We start from the raw sequence: 17162 nt of genomic DNA, 5'->3' as shown, positions 1-17162 counted from the left end.
TATCCTTGGTTTTATTCAATCTTGTCACGAATATATATAGAAAATATTTAACAATGAAATTTTAGTCTTTTTTTGCACTCATCAGTCCTTCAACACAAGAGACTGAAAAACAGTTATCAAGGAGGGACCCCCCCTCCCCTTATAGATTTGTGCTGGCTGTCCCAACCCCATCTTGGCTAAACTTGCTGTGGCAGCCATTTAAGGAAATAACGATACCTTGCTTTTAAGAGAAGGCTATGCTCCAAAGACTTTCGCAAGAGAGTGATTCACTGATGGGGCATCTGTATGCCTACCCATCGCCATGGGAGTTTGCACTCACCTAGATCTTTAAATGTACTTTCACCAGCAAAGGCAAGTCTTCTTGAGTACAAAATCTAATTACTACCAAGCAGTGGGCTTGACTGCTTTTATTGACCTTACTGTCTCCTCCCAACCTGCCTCAGTGGGAAGATTTCCCCAATGCTGAGCTAGTGGCATCCCAAATCCTTTGCTCTTGTTTATTAACACAATAAGGATTGCTAGAAAACAATAAGGCTTTTGATACCCTGTTCATTTACAAGCACATAGCTGTAAAAGGCCAGCAATTGCATACAGTGAGCAAAAGACAAGGTTTACATGCGTGAAAAAAGGCTAAAGATAGCTTGACCTAGTCATACTAAGTTTTTGATACAGAAGTGTGTATTGTGTTATATATTAGCCAACATGTTGGGACAGCCTCTCTGGTGGAAGTATATTCAGAAGTAATGCTGAAGTCATTCAGGTCTGTTGTTCAAACATACCAAGAAGTGCTTTTCAGGGACTACCCTGCTTCTGCATCAGCCCAAGGAGCTGCCTACAAAATAACCAAGATACAAGTCTGTAAATGGGTTGCTATCATAAGCGGGAACATAATTTTTTTCTCAAGTTGGCCATTTGCACTTAAACTCCTGATTGGGCCCTCCGAGTTTTTATCCTGGACAGGGCCCGCCCTTTCTCCTCCCCTTTAGCCCTTACCCTTTTATTCCTACCACTCCGCAGGAGCGGTTTACCGATTAACGAATATGTAGAAGTGGTGAAAATATGTAACATTGCATATGTAGCAATGATGAAACTAACAATTTAGTCAAAATTATGAAGTTTGAAACTTAAACTTACAATGTTAAATACAGACATATCCCAACAGAAGTAAGAACCATTGTATATTATAGGTAAGCCAGCTTAATTAGGAGAGTGGACTTCTAATATGGTGAGCCAGGTTTGATTCCCCGTTTCCCCACATGCAGCCAACTGGGTGACCTTGGGCTCACCACAGCACGGATAAAGCTGTTCTGACTGAGCAGTAACATCAGGACTCTCGGCCTCACCTATCTCACAGGGTGTCTGTTGTGGGGAGAGGAAAGGGAAGGAGATTGTAAGCCATTCTGAGACTCCTTTGGGGAGAGAAAAGCAGCTTATAAGAACAAACTGTTCTTCTAATACCTTAAAAATTATAATAAAGAGGATGTAAGGGAAAATAATTTCTTATACATTTTGCATTAAATGCTTGTCCTTGACAAACACAATTATGTTGTAAAACCCCCTTTTTTCTTCTTTTCTGTTTTGTATTCCCCATTGTATTCGTAAATAGATTCTAAAATTTAAAAAGAAAGGTGGTGAGTTTGAAGTCATGATCTACTTATAACCCATAACTTGAATAAAATATTATAGAGAGTGATAGAAACTCATGTGTGAGTGGACAAGGGGTGTCACACCAAAGGTATACCCATCAATGGAAATAGGGAAGTAAATGGGATCTAATCTGTGAAGAATGTCTCTCTTCTTAAATTCTGCACCGGAATTCAGTTGTAACCAGAGTTAGTAGAGAGGTGACATTTAATCTTGACAGTACTAGCCCTGTTACAAAGAACAATGATTCTTCATTACCTATTGTCTCTCCAAGCACCACCAAATTTTGTTCCTGCTATACATTCTCCTGACTTCTCAGTGTATTTATTTGCATTCAAGTTCTCTTCTCCTTAAAACAACACCCATGATCATTAATGGGCTTTGTCCAAGGAGTATCTTGAATATTTTCTATTAATTTCCTTGATGAGACATTATCTTATCTCCTGATATCACTAGAGTTCATAGCTTTCCAAGTACTAATCTTTGAATTAAAAGCAATGGCATTTAGGCATCTGCTTATTCATTTGTGCTAGAGCAGAGATTATGTGAAGGCTCAGCAAACTAGAACAATTAGGAAGAACATCCACCCCCACCCAAGGAAATGTTGAGGAGCAGTAAAGAAAACTACTAAGATTTTCTTTTCAAATGAGTGACATTCTTTTCAAGGTACACTCAGTATATAGCATGAAATTTTCTATGCAAGACAATCTAAAGCATTAAGGAATGATACTGTTTATGTTTACTGTAGACATATAAAGTACCTTTTCATTTTATTATTTAAAATGAGTAATTCTGGCAACAATGAAAATGCTATAATGTGTTTGATAATCACAAGTAGTCTCTAACTTGGAGACCTCAATAAAAAGCTGTGGTAGTATCAGTGGCCTGCTGTGGCACTGCAATCAAGTTTTTTTTCTAAAGGAAAGGAGACTGTATTCGCTGGCAACAATTACAGTTTTCCTCACTAAGGTACTGACTAAACTGCTATATGGAGCAGCAATCTGGGTGCATAGGATATGTAGATAAGCTGCTAATAGAATCTGTGTGTCAAATCTGTGAGATCCCATAATATGTGGCTGGTACTGCCTTTATATTGGAACTTTCCCAGAATGCTCCCCCCATTCCTCCCTTATGACTGGCCTATGCTTACTTCAACTTATCTGTCTCCTTGGGCCTACCTCCTGATCATTCTCCATGGCTTCTTCTCCCCCACCAGCCACTAGCTCTTCATGTCTCTTTTTAGCCACCCTGCATCTAGATTCCATGTACATTAAACTTTCCTATCTCTAAGGCTCTCATCTGATTCAGCTTTCAAGTCTAGCAAGTATACGTCGTTTCACCACCATTACCCTAGCTAACAATATACATCACTAGTGGGGGCTAGAAATCCTCATGAACAGCCTCAGGCACATGTGAGGTAGTCATAATAAATAGTGCTAAGAAAGTATCATGCGCTGAAAATTCTCTTAGTGGGAATTAAAATGCTTTTATCACATTTTATGATCAAAGCAATTGGGGTAATCACAACAATTAGTGGGTGGACGTTCATCTTGGTAGAACTATTGCCTAACAAGTGTAGCAAAGTGAATCTTGTTTTAAGAGGCCAAACGTATATGAAAGTTTAATTCCATTTGAGAGCAACACATACCTAAGACTTTCACAGCACAGTGTGGGCTCTCCAAAATAACTCCTTCTCCTGTATCAAACATAGGATTGTCTATTCCAGTTTTGGGAGGAATTTGAGCTAGCTTTTTTAGTCGCATAGAAGAATTTAGGTCCAGTTCCTGTTTCTTTCCTTCTTCTTCTCGCCTTCGCCTCAGATCCTCCTGCTGTTGTCGAATTCGCTCAAGTTGAGCACTCCGTCGTAGTGGCATCATCCTGGTGCCAAGATCACCAGGGCAATCAACAGCCATCTCTCTATGCTTCTGAGGCTCTTCAAAAGGTGCAAGATCCACATTTTTTGTTTCATTGTCTGAATCTTCTGTTACATGTCCATTCATATGAGTGGTTGTCATTGTTGTACATAAAAAGTTGTACAACTTGTCAGACATAAAATTTATTATAAAGGCTATTTTCTTGATGGTACCACTTAAAATCCATTATAATTTCAAATAATTCTTCTTACACTTTATCAAACCCAGATGAAAAGAAATATCCAGCGAGATAATCTATGAGGAAACATAAAACACAGGAAATAGTGTTAATAAGGAAAAGCCAATTCTTATCTTCAATATTTCCTGTATATGTCATTGGTTTTAGTGAATTTAGTGGAAATATTAAAGTAAAAACTTCCATATATCTGTGCAATTTTGTAAGTACTAGATTTAAAGCACGTTGTACTTGTAAATACAATGGGTGCTAGAAAGGATGGCTGGGAGGAGAGAGTTGTATGAATGAAGAAGACAGATCTGCAAGAGGGAGAAAAGAAAGGAAGAATACAGAGGGGGTGGAAGGCAGGTGAAGGGTAAGGAGGTGGGCCAGAGGTGGACGAGTTAAAGTGAATGGAGAAGAGAGGGAGGAAGGTAGCAGCAGATGGAGAGGAGTGAGGGCACAAAAGAAAGAGAAATATAAGGGTTTGAGAGGGCTCCTTGCCGCCACCCAGCCATGGCAGTGGCTCAGCCTTCCCCCTGGGGCTCCCTCCCCCCCGGCCATGGCGTGGCCTTCCCCCCAGGCCCAGAAGCGCACCCGGGGCCTTTTCGAGGCCCAGGGTGTGCTTCTGGGCCTGGGGGGGAAGGCCTCCCTCTTGCTCGGTGGCAGCATGGCCTTCCTGCTGGGCCTAGAAGCACACCCGGGGGCCTGTGCTTCTGGGCCCCATGAGAAGGCCTCCTATCCCCCCTCCCTCCCGGCCACAGCGCGGCCTTCCCCCCTGGCCCAGAAGCACACCCAGGGCCTCACTTCTGGGCCCTGGGGAAGGCCTCCCTCTGTACTCATGCTGTCGTGCCTGGCTGGAAATTTGGCTTGTCCTGGTGAGGGCCCAATTGAAAGGCACAAAGCACCTTCCGATTGGTTCTTCACGTGGACTGGCCCCGCCCACTCTCCGCCGACTTAGCCCTTAACCAATTATTTATACCGTTCCCAGAGGAGTTTAAAGATTAGGGAGAAGGTGATCCCTGTATGAATAGGTATTTATCAAACCCACACACATCCTCGGGGGGAGGAAGGAAATGGTGCTTATGTAGTTTCTCTCTCAAACAGAATACTGTATATACCGTATTTGCCGGCGTATAAGATGACCCCCCCCCCAATATTTCCACTCAAAATAGAGTTTGTCACCATTGTACGGCCACAGCATGACTGCAGTGCCTCCGGCCCGCCCCTGCATCTCCCTGTGACCAGCACTAGTGCGCAAGTACGCATGTGCGAGCTCTGCATAGACAAGGGGCGGGCCAGAGCACCGCTGTTTCCTGCCGAGCAGAACGGGCTGGTCACGCCGAAAAGGCTGGCACCCCTGTCTCGCTGCTGATGCTCACTGCAGCCACGCTGATGACCCGCCACGGCCGCGCTGGATACCGTGCGATACTGGATAGTATTTAGAAGGAGGTGGGCGGGCATCGGGAGGCCACTATGGCCACTATGGGCAGCTATGTCTATCCCAACTGAAGTGCACCCGGCGTATAGGACGATCCCCCCACTTGGAGGCATGTTTTTCAGGGGGGGAAAGTAGTCTTATAAGCCAGCAAATACTGTACTCAAGTATAAGCCGACCTGAATATAAGCCGAGGCACCTAATTTTACCACAAAAAACTGGGAAAGCGTATTGGCTTGTAACACTCCCTAAACCAGCCTCAGATTAAGGATGCTTTGTCATGGGCACCCAGACTTCTTGGACATCCATAGTACAGATTCAGAACCTGCAAAATCACATTTTTCAGACTCTCTGGTAACAACACTGACATTACAACACTCTAGGAAGGAGTCAAAATGACCTCTTACACAAAGGTTTCCCTAACACCTCACTATAATTGCCTTCACCAGACAGTGAAAGGGGGGATGCTGTTGCTAGTAAGCATTTTTAAAAGTGGCCCCAAACTTACCTGAGCTTAGGCCTACTTGTTGGCAGGGGATGGGGAGGAGGAAAAGACTGGCATGTTTGCCATTTTCTGAATTTCTAATCAGTAATTAGAACATATTATTCTACAGGAAGCTTTTTTGTTGCTTACATCAGCAAAATGAGCTGCTTTAATAATTTCTACAATACAAGCTGACTGTCAAAAGTCAGATTGACCATGATGGTCATTCCAAAATGAAGCTTAATTAAATAAAAGTTTCTATTGACACTGGTCAACTCCCTTTACTTCCATCTACTTAAATTTTGTGATGGCATTGGAGGGAGTATTCTTGGCATAATGTCTTTTATTGCTGATTACGGAGAATAACCTTTTTATTATGTTTCAAAAGTATAATGTGCTACTCTAGATGGAAAGAAACTTTCCTGGATCACACCACCAATCTATTACCAGGACTAGCCAGCAAGATGCCTCTGAGAGCTCACAAGCAGGATGTGATTACCATCTCCTGTATTACTCTCAGAAGGTGTCAGCAAGCACCACTTTCAGCAGCAACCATTCTTATACTAAATGCCAAATCGTGCTCCACAGCCCTGGGAGTAAAATATGAAGTGACAAATGAGAAGTTTTATACCTGCAGATATAGTCTTGTTCATATTTGGAAGCAACCTGTTCTCACTGTGTTACTTATATTTATTATGAGTACCATTTGTATTACAAGCGTACCTAAAATTTCACTGCAATAGTTCTTCAAACACAACTGATTTGAGATTTCAAACTTGTAATTTTAAGTTTTATGTTACTGAATGCTGTGGATGTCTAGACTATTAATGTAAGCTACTTTGAACCAAGGAGAAAGTTGGGATGCAAAAGTTTTAATAAACAAATGAACAAACAAGCTTCTAATTTAGTGGTTTAACATCTACCTGAAAATGCTATTTCTATAGAATAATGGAAAAGTCTGCTTCTAAGCACACCTATGGGGTACTGTCTGGCTTTAAAAATGAAAACCTCAAGATAACATAATGTACTATAGATTGCAAACTTAAATCCAAAGGATGTATGCTACATGTTACAGAGTTAACATGGAAAATGGAATTTCATATTACTTCCAAAAAGTGTTTTATATGATTCTTCGTATTCCTCAGGCAAGTAATAAAAATCTGCATATACTAATGAAAGTCAGGTGCTTTACTTGTACAATCCACATTAAATCCAACCCAAAATATACATAAAGTTCAAAACAAACCTTATATTTGAAATGTGAATACAATGAACTATCCGTTGCAAATAAAAATTACTTGAAACCTTAAACAGAACAATAGTAGTTATCATTAGGTACCTTTGGACCATAGTAACCCTTTAATAATACTTTTGTAGTGCAGGTAAATGATTTTCAGAGACTTCGTGGAATTGGCTATTTGATACCCTCTACCTTTGTGATCATAGAATCATAGAAACCATCCTCCCTCAGAACATCATGGGGAACCCAATCAAAAGCCTTAATGAAGCATCCACTGAGTTTCTACAATCTAATAAGCCTGTCACCTGGTCAAAGAAGGAAACCAGGGTGTAAACTGCATGGAGCTTTTATTCCAATCCCAGGTCGATTCAGTCCCTGCCATCTACACAGAATGCGATTTCCGTTTGGATTTGGGACAATTTAAATTTTCCTTCTGCAGCAAGAAGGATTGATCCGGAGCAACCCTACCTTAATTGTGTGATATCTTAGAGTGCTTTTAACATTCAATATTTTTCAAATCCGGATTGGGAAAGCAAGCTCCGTGGTAGAGAACCTCTGATAGGTCACACTTGGTCATGTGACAAGCTTGCCTTAAAGGAGAAGCCCTAATTTTTCTCAACTTCTGTCGATCCTGGATTTTTTCTCCCTTCCCTGCCTTTTTTCGATCCTCTCCCCCCCACCCAAGAAAATAAAGAGGCTCCCTGTTTGGCTGCTCTCCCCCCCCCTTCATGAAAAGAAAGAAAGAGGCTTGCCTCCACCCCACCCCCCTTCTGAGCCTCCCTAACCACGTGCAGAACACTTTCCTGTTTTAATGGGGGGGAGGGAGAGGAAGACCAGAGTTCAAAGCGATCTGAATTCAACAGGATTGACAATGGAATAAACAAATAAACAGACTCTGCCCAAGTTGGTCTCGCAGGATCTGTTGGAGACAAATCTGTAGGGACTACCCCAGATCAACACATTGTTCTCCATATAACTGCAGATTGCCCCTTTAAATTCTGATCCATTATCTTCCCTGCAATTGAAGTCAGACTCACCTGCCTGTAATTTCCTGGGTCATCTCTCTTCCCTTTTTTAAAGACTGGAATAACATTTGCTCTCCTCCAGTCTTCTGACACCTCTCCATTACTCTAAGACGTCAAACTGAGGCCCTCCAGATGTCCATGGACTACAATTCCCAGGAGCCCCTGCCAGCATTTGCTGGCAGGGGCTCCTGGGAATTGTAGTCCATGGACATCTGGAGGGCCGCAGTTTGACTACCCCTGCTCTAAGAGGTCCTAAAGATGATGGGAAAGGGTTCTGGAAACTTTCCAGAAAGTTCTTGGAGTGCTCTTGGGTGCATACCATCCAGCTCAGAGGATCTGAACTCATCCAATGCAATCAGGTTCCTCTCAACAGCCTCTCTGTCCATGTCAACCTGCCACCACCTGATCTGACTCACCATGATGCCTCTTTCTGCCCCATTCTCAAGAGATGGGAGAACCAAATTTCAGAGATTCTGCTGTAACCAGTTTCCTTCAGGGTACTTTTCTTATGTTATATTCAGCTACAAAGCACACAAGTTCTTCCTTCCTTTCTGATCCTTAAATACATCTTAGATATAAAGCAGAATGTAAGTTGCAAGATTTCTGCACAAAGGCTGTTGGATGGTATAAAATGGTATAAGATATCTCTTTTGCTAATTTATCTAGTCACAATTTTTTTAAGCTTTGCTATGTGAAAACATTCATATTTTCACAGGTGTTTTATTGACTTATTCTACTTTTTGTTGTAGATACAGTTAATATTTTTAATTCCACCCCACCCTTGTTCATCTCGCATAATACTCTTTTTCTCCTGATTTGTTTCTATGTATAATGCAGACACACAGAACATATTTGCAAGCATATATTTATAATTTAAAGTGTGACTAATTTGCCCACAGTCAGTAGTGTATATAATAGTTTTAAACTCAAGAGTTTAATGTTTTTAACTCTATAGCCAAATATGCTGCTAATGCTTGTGACTGTATGAGACCATTTGCCAAAATAAAATCTTTGTTCACTGTTCTTCCTATCTCTCAGATAAAGCCAGTTTGCTGTAGTGGTTAGGAGTGTGGACGTCTAATCTGGCATGCCGGGTTCGATTCTGCACTCCCCCACATGCAGCCAGCTGGGTGGCCTTGGGCTTGCCGGGGCACTGATAAAACTGTTCTGACTGAGCAGTAATATCAGGGCTCTCTCAGCCTCACAGGGTGTCTGTTGTGGGGAGAGGAAAGGGAAGGCGACTGTAAGCTGTTTTGAGACTTCTTTGGGTAGAGGAAAGTGACATATAAGAACCAATTCTTCTTCTAAAAACTATGCAATATATGCTAAGATGGCATAGTACAGCATTTTGTAGCTCTTTCTCAAGGATTAGGTCTTTCGCAATTTTAATTGTTGAATACTAAAACATTCTAGTATAAATATAACAAATGTTACACTTGGATATGAGTTATATATTTTATGTTACTAAAGCTGTGCAATGTATTTAGATTTTACAAGAAAATACTGCATATATTATTCCCAACCCACCCACCCCAAATTTCCAGGGGGGAAATACCTGACAATTTTTACAGCTCCAGTTTCTACAGAGAATAGGCATTTCTAAATAACTATTGTACTGGATGCTATTACTATGCACTACTGTTTCTACTGTTTTTTTAAACAGATATATTGCTTTTTTAATTATGATGGATAAAAACTAGTGTGTGCGTTCATAAAACATAGTATACATCTTTTAAAAGACCTAAAAGCTTCTTGCAGCAGACTGCTATGTACTATTGCCAAGGATCTTCTGAGTGTTCAGAGTAGCTTTTCAGGGTACACAGTGGACTGAGCAACAACAGGGGAAGTGGCAAAGATCCCTCCTGGCCTCTATCCCTTAAACATCCCTACTCCCAACTAGACTGGCCATTAGCAATAAACACAGAAGGTTCTCGGATATCAGCAGACCATTCTCTTTCACTCTCTCTAGCTTTAACTATTCAGCATCTGCTGCTGAGTAATGGAGATAACATTTCACCTCTATGGGTTTCACTGCAATCAGGCAAAACCCAAGCAACCACAGCTGATTTGCAAACAGACCACACTATGGCCAGACAGAAGGTTGACCCATACAATTAACTCAACAAAGCACAAAATAGTTTGTCAATGCAGCTGCCAAGCTCTGCTGGCTTCACCTCTGAGTCCTATACTCTGATATAGACGTCTCAAATTATATATCCATCCTGATATTACAGTAGTTTAATAGTAACATTTTGTACAATAAGTCAAAGATACCCTGGTCTTAGGAACCAATGTATCCAAACTGAATGTTACAGTACAATTCTCTTTGACAAATTTGGAGGAAGTATATATAGAACTATGAATTCTGCCAGTCAGAATTAGAAAATTCTACATTCTTTTATGAATAGACATTGTGCTAATTTAAAAAGGCATTATTCTATTCACTTTGAATGTCCTAAATACTCATGTTTAAGGAAATTAATGACTTGGGGCTATCAGCTAGTTAAAGGTGTTCCAATCATTCAGTCATGATTTATATATCACAAAGCTTTAATGGAAAGCTTTAATGGACCACCTCCTATGGCATATGCCCAAGCTCACCACTCTTCACTATTATACAATTCTGTACTGAGAATCTCATGTGTGTCAGAAAAAAGGTCTCCAAAAAGTCTAAAAGTTACATATATTGGTTGGAGCCATAATTTACAGATCCTATTCAACCACTCAGCTACACTTTATAATGAGTTTAGAGATTTTAGATAGAGTATATTGTCACAGTTCTGACCACTGAGGAAGACCCAGTAGGGTCGAAACACGTTTGGTCTCATGTGCTGTTATTTCTGTATAGTTTTTATGTAGTTTTTATTCTGTTTTAATTGTGCACTATAATAAATAATTAACATTTTTAAATTATTTTATTGTACAGATCAACTTCTGAGTTCCTACTTGTGTTCCTTTTTTGGTTTTGGTTTAGTCAGCCATTTCAGCCTAACAGCAAGGTGTGTCGGTCCTGTCAGTTGTTAGGTTTAAATAGCGGTGAGCCAATAAAACTTCCCATTTGACTCCCCCCCCCTCATTTTGAAGCCAGGGAAGCAAAACAGACAGGCTAAATGGCTGGCAGCCATTTAACCCTTCCTGGCCAATCTGCCCTCTTTATCCCATTGAACTGGCTGGTTCAGGGCATTTTTGGCGTGGTTCAGGATTTGGTTTGGGGGCTGACCTGAACCCCAAATTGGAATTGTTAGGTTCATGTCCGTTTTTACATGTATGTGTCATTTCTGCTCATTCCTGCTTTTCTACCCCACTCCTGCATCTTACTGTTCCTGAAGAACTCCTGGCTTACAGAAACAGTTTTTCAGGGGGAAGAAGAATCTTTTCTGATTACTCCTTTTTATTGTTTTATTTTTATGGTTTTTATTTTTTACTACAATTTTATACCTCATCTTTCCCCATTATTTCAAAATGGTTTACAATATTAAACTAAAAAAAATCCAAGGTACAATAAAGAACAACAAAATCCCAATTTACCCCCAAACTAATGAAATACATGCACATGTCTTTAGAAAACCCATCTCATCAAGTGAAAAAAATCACAGGTAAGGTGCAAGGCTCTAGCAGTCAATCCCAGCCTTAGTGAGAGACACCCAGAAGATAGGAAGCTGATGCTAGATACAGGATGTTCTATACCAGAAGTGGCCAAACTGTGGCTCACTAGATATCCATGGGCTACAATGACCATGACTCCCTGCCAGCATGAGACGCGGGTCGCGGTGCGGAACCTGGCACTTGTACACAGGCAAAGAGCTCTTGCACCTCCATATGTGCGCCCACTGGCGCACTGGCACCACCCCTCCCCACCTTGCGCTGCGGCAGTGGTTGCTTCAGCCTGGAACGGCAGCTTTGGACACCGAAGCGCACAACCCTATTTGCCAGTGCCTGCCTCTGTGTAGCGATCCTGGTCTTTGGTGGTCTCCCATCCAAGTAGAATCATAGAGTTGGAAGGGGCCATACAGGCCATCCAGTCCAACTCCCTGCTCAATGCAGGATCAGCCCTAAGCATCCTAAAGCATCCAAGAAAAGTGTGTATCCAACCTTTGCTTGAAGACTGCCAGTGAGGGGGAGCTCACCACCTCCTTAGGCAGCCTATTCCACTGCTGAACTACTCTGACTGTGAAAAATTTTTTCCTGATATCTAGCCTATATCGTTGTACTTGTAATTTAAACGCATTACTGCACGTCCTCTCCTCTGCAGCCAGCAGAAACAGCATCCTGCCCTCCTCCAAGTGACAACCTTTCAAAGAGGGCTATCATGTCCCCTCTCAACCTTCTTTTCTCCAGGCTGAACATTTCCAAGTCCCTCAACCTATCTTCATAGGGCTTGGTCCCTTGACACCAGATCATCTTCGTCGCTCTCCTCTGTACCCTTTCAATTTTATCTACGTCCTTCTTGAAGTGAGGCCTCCAGAACTGCACACAGTACTCCAGGTGTGGTCTGACCAGTGCCGTATACAATGTGACTATGACATCTTGTGATTTTGATATGATGCCCCTGTTGATACAGCCCAAAATGGCATTTGCCTTTTTTACCGCTGCATCACATTGCCTGCTCATGTTTAATTTACAATCCACAAGTACCCCAAGGTCTCGTTCACACACAGTGCTACCTAGAAGCGTATCCCCCATCCAGTAGGCATGTGTTTCATTTTTCTGACCCAGATGCAGAACTTTACACTTATCTTTATTAAATTGCATCTTGTACTCCTTAGCTTCCAAGATCCAATGAGACAGGGATATCCTAGGCCATACAGGCCAAGGCATAGTTAATATACATGTCTATTATGCAAGTATTTTATAGTTACTGCACTATTTTCTCATGGAATTGCAAAGAGTAACTTCTGAAATAATGGAATGTGCTTTCACTTCCTCTTCTATGCCTCCCCACCTTTGGACAGCAGCTGGAACTCCTCATTTATACCAGATTAGCATTCCATTGGCACTCTCTGGCGCTGACTGTATGTTGCCATGGAAACAGCTTTGCCAGCTAGCATGCAACACATGCAAAACAAAAAACAAAAAAAGGCACATCATGCAACCAAAAAAGATTTCTGTCTCCCCAGATTCTTTTCTTCTGGTCTTAAAGTAACAGTGACTGCCCTTCTAAGCTTGTTAAACAGAAAATTAGATGATTACTTATATGCAGAGCTGAACATCTTTCTACTAGCTGTATCAAGCTCAGTCGGCAGATGGCTAAAGCTTCCTAGTAAGCAGTAGCAATGATGCCAAAACCTTTAAGGGACTGCACGTAAACTATCTGCTCTATTTATGTCAATCATTGGTGAGTGCTTAAATTTAACAACACAGGTGAAAAAGTTATTTCTAGCCCCCAACCACAGAAAGATTCCATTTAAGAATAAAAGTTATCAGTTTCAATTATATCAATATAGGGTACACACCTGCTTTAGATTAGATTATTCACAGTCCCCTCTTCACCCATCAAGATATCTTCAACTGAACTCTACATTTATTTCCTCTAAAGCCTATGCAAACACAAGGTGTTAAATAATTCTACACAGCTACAAAATAATCTCCACCACCCTGGAATGGCATTAGTTATATGCAACCTAGAGATCAGATTTCTGGGCACAGACAAGAAAACCATTCTACCGCCATTTTAACAAATAAAAGAACAGGTTTCACAAACATAATCAACTCATTTTGTTTGGATACAAATAAATAATTATGATGCTTCCTGAGAACAAAGGGGCCTTCTCATCTATTTTCCATCTGCCCCTCCCTGATACCCTTCCCAAAAACTATTCTTGAGTGGCAGCGGACTCTGGAACAGTGCGCCATACGAGACTGGGAAGTGGACTACATCCCAACTGGAAAATCTGCCCCCTCAGTCCCACCGAGTGCAAGTGGAAGGGATGTGCACTCATTCAAGAAGCAACTGTTTACAGAAATTCTCATTACATCTTAATTACCATTAATAATACAGTTAAATCATGAGTAGTATTTATTTTCTGTCTACCTTTGAGGTTTCTCAGAGAAATTGGGGGGGGGAGTCCCCAGCAGTGCTCCACCCTGCCTGGAAAAGGCCCACCGAGGCCTCGGCTGACCTGCCCAAGGCAGGGAGGAGGAGGAGGCTAGTGCCCATTGTATTTTCCAGTAGAATGGGCTTTTCCACTAGTTTACAATAAACCGAAATCATCAATGCAATATAAAATCACAACAAAACCACTGACTGAACCAACAGATTACTAAGATAGATGGTCAATTAACCAGCTATGATGTTAACTGTGAGGAGGCATCCGAGAAAAAGGGAAAGGGACAGGAAGGAAGACCAGTATTTTGGTGTAGCTATCTGGCTCATGAGAAGGAAGGACTCCCTGGAGAATAGCCTAATGCTGGGAGTGATTGAGGGAAAAAGAAGAAGGAGACGACAGAGAATGAGGTGGCTGAATGGAGTCACTGAAGCAGTCAGTGTGAACTTAAATGGACCCCGGGGAATGGTAGAGGACAGGAAGACCTGGAGGATCATTGTCCATGGGGTCGCGTTGGGTCGGACATGACTTCACACCTAATGACAACAACAATCTGGCTGGCCTCAACCACAGGCCTGGGGGAAGAGCTTCATCTTACAGTTCCTGCGGGACTTGGCAAGTTTGGTCAGGGACCTGATTTTCTCATCCCACACCCCAGGGAGATCATTCCACTAGGCAAGAGCCAGCTTGGTGTAGTGGTTAGGAGTCCGGACTTCTAATCTGGCATGCCGGGTTCGATTCTGCACTCCCCCACATGCAGCCAGCTGGGTGACCTTGGGCTCGCCACAGCACTGTTCTGACCGAGCAGTGATATCAGGGCTCTCTCAGCCTCACCCACCTCACAGGGTATCTGTTGTGGGGAGAGGAAAGGGATGGCAAAGCTGCTTTGAGACTCCTTCAGGTAGAGAAAAGTGGCATATAGAAACCTACTCTTCTTCGTCTTCTTGTTTTAAGCCAGGCATATTTTTAAGGCCAGAGATCCGTAGCTGGTTGGTATTACTAGAGAGCAATGGTCTCTCGGGCACATATTCAGAAAGGCGGTCCCTCAGCCTTAAAGGTTAAAACCAGAATCTTGAACTGGATTTGGAATTTGACTGGGAGTCAATACAGCAGCTGCAACACAAATCTTATGTGGGCTCTCCATGGTGTTCGCCTGAGAACCCAAGCAGCTGCATTTTGGACAAGCTGTAGTTTCAAGAGCAGGGTCAATGATAGGCCTTGTAGAGTGAGTTACAGTAATGAAGTCTGGAGGTGAGTGTTGCATATGGCCAGACAGGGTGCTAATAGTTTAGCTTGGTGCAGATGGGAAAAATGCCAGCTAAGCTACTCTTGTGACTTCAGCCTCCATCATTAAGGAAGTGTCAAAGATCACTCCCAAGTTCCTGGCTGATTGTGCAGTTGTGAGTTGTACCCTGTCCAGCGTGGGAAGGCGTGCTTCCTAATCTGATCCCTTCCTTTCCAGCCACAGGTTTAATTTGCTTTAAGCCATTCTGTTGCCACTTTCAGACACTGGACCAGTGCAGTGAGAGTGGCAACTGGATGATCGTCCGTCAGGAGAAAGAGTACTGGTGGCACCCAAGCTCAAAGCTCTGGACTAACTGGGCAAGAGGGTGCATAAAGATGTTAAATAGCATCAGAACTGCACCCTCTGGAATCTCACAAGGAAGTTGGCAGTAGTGTGATTGAAATTAGGATTTCAAATAGTGTGACTGAAATGAGGATTTCAACAGTACCCACCAATGCAGTTAAGACTGGTGAGTTAACTTTACAACAAGATCCACTTACCTTGGGAGTCATCCTTTAGACCCCTCCCCCCCTCCCAATATCCTCAAGCTACATACATCCAGAGGTATAACAAGAATCCATCTCTAAAAACAAACTAGACACTCCTAATCAGGATAAATGCAGTACTTGACAATTATGGGAAGGAGAAGTCTGGTTCTCTGAGGACTTTAGCACACCCTTTTCTCCAATTCTTCAAGACTCCTATCATCCAGACCATGACTAATGACCAATTTTGGCAGATAATAACGAAACCTTCTAGGTCACTAAAAATATGTCTTATGAAGACTTACAGAAAAAATTCAAGGTTGGACAATGGCCAGCTTGATTGCCCTATTAAAGCAACTACATGTTATCACCAGAAATCTTTAATCATCATCATCATTATTTTTATAACTTGCCCTTCTTGTACTCAGGACAAGTAACAACAGTTAAAATAATTAGTAAATTTATAAAATGAACTATAAATGCAATAAAATTACTCTACTTATATAACCACTGACTAATTCAGGATTTGATTGGGAGGGTCTGATCTTTAAAACAGTCAACTCAATTTATGGCAGTGAGGTTAGCATTTCTTGTAGGTCTCTCTGGGCCCTGACCATAGACCTGGTGAAACAGCTCTGTCTTGTAGGCCCTGCAGAACTGGTTAAGGTCCTGCAGAGCCCTGCTCTCTCTCTCTCTCTCTCTCTCTCTCTCTGTTATGTCTATGTGTGTGTGTGTGTGTGTATTTGTAAAACTGGCTTTAATTTTTTATAGTTTGCCAGCTTGAACAAAATTGTCTTCTGTGTATGTCTACTAGTCATTCTCCCTCTGAGGAGCGAGGGCATTTCTGGGATCTTCCCAAATTGTGTCCCCCTTCTTTTTGGGTAGGATCATCAGGATCACTCTTGTGATAAGTGTTCTAGAACTCTTCTGCCAAAGGTCAATTAACTGTTGCTGTAAGAGTTAACCTTGTACTGGCAGATAAGTGTGGAATTGGAGGACCACATTGCCGCCTTAAATATTTCTTCCACTGTAGGTCTCTTCACTATGGCTTCATTTGTGGCTGCACTCCTTATTGAATGAGCCGTGATGCTTAGTGGAGGCATCTTCTTTTGATGCCTCTATGCCTCCGCAATACACTCTTTAAGGCACCTGTTCACTGCCACTGGTGAAATCTTCTGACCCCTTTTTGGTGGGTATCCTGAGATTAACATCGCTTCTGCTTTCCTACATGGCACCATGCTTTTTATGACCATTTAAACCACTCTTAACATCTTAGGAATGCCACATTCTCTCTTTGTCATTCTTCAGGTTCTTGTAGGATGGAAGCACTATGTCTTGATTCCTGCAGAATGTGGAAGTGACTTTCAGCATGAATGTCAGGTCAAGTCTCAATGTCACCCTGTCCTTGTGGATCACAAAGCAATAGTTT

General features: G+C 42.1%; 1 protein-coding gene across 3 annotated transcripts in view; it reads right to left on the bottom strand.

The window, feature by feature from the left end:
- PALS1 (protein associated with LIN7 1, MAGUK p55 family member) overlaps positions 1-17162 on the bottom strand; it is a 75573-nt gene that overhangs the window by 38057 nt on the left and 20354 nt on the right. For all 3 annotated transcript variants that reach the window (XM_077322497.1, XM_077322496.1, XM_077322498.1), the window contains exon 2: positions 3293-3812. In XM_077322497.1, the coding sequence (XP_077178612.1) occupies positions 3293-3695 (403 nt within the window). In that variant the 5' untranslated portion in view covers positions 3696-3812. The remainder of the gene's footprint in view (positions 1-3292; positions 3813-17162) is intronic.

Source organism: Paroedura picta, chromosome 2 (genome assembly GCF_049243985.1).
Source record: "Paroedura picta isolate Pp20150507F chromosome 2, Ppicta_v3.0, whole genome shotgun sequence".
NCBI classification, from domain to species: domain Eukaryota; kingdom Metazoa; phylum Chordata; class Lepidosauria; order Squamata; family Gekkonidae; genus Paroedura; species Paroedura picta.
This window is presented reverse-complemented; position numbering and strand designations above follow the sequence as displayed.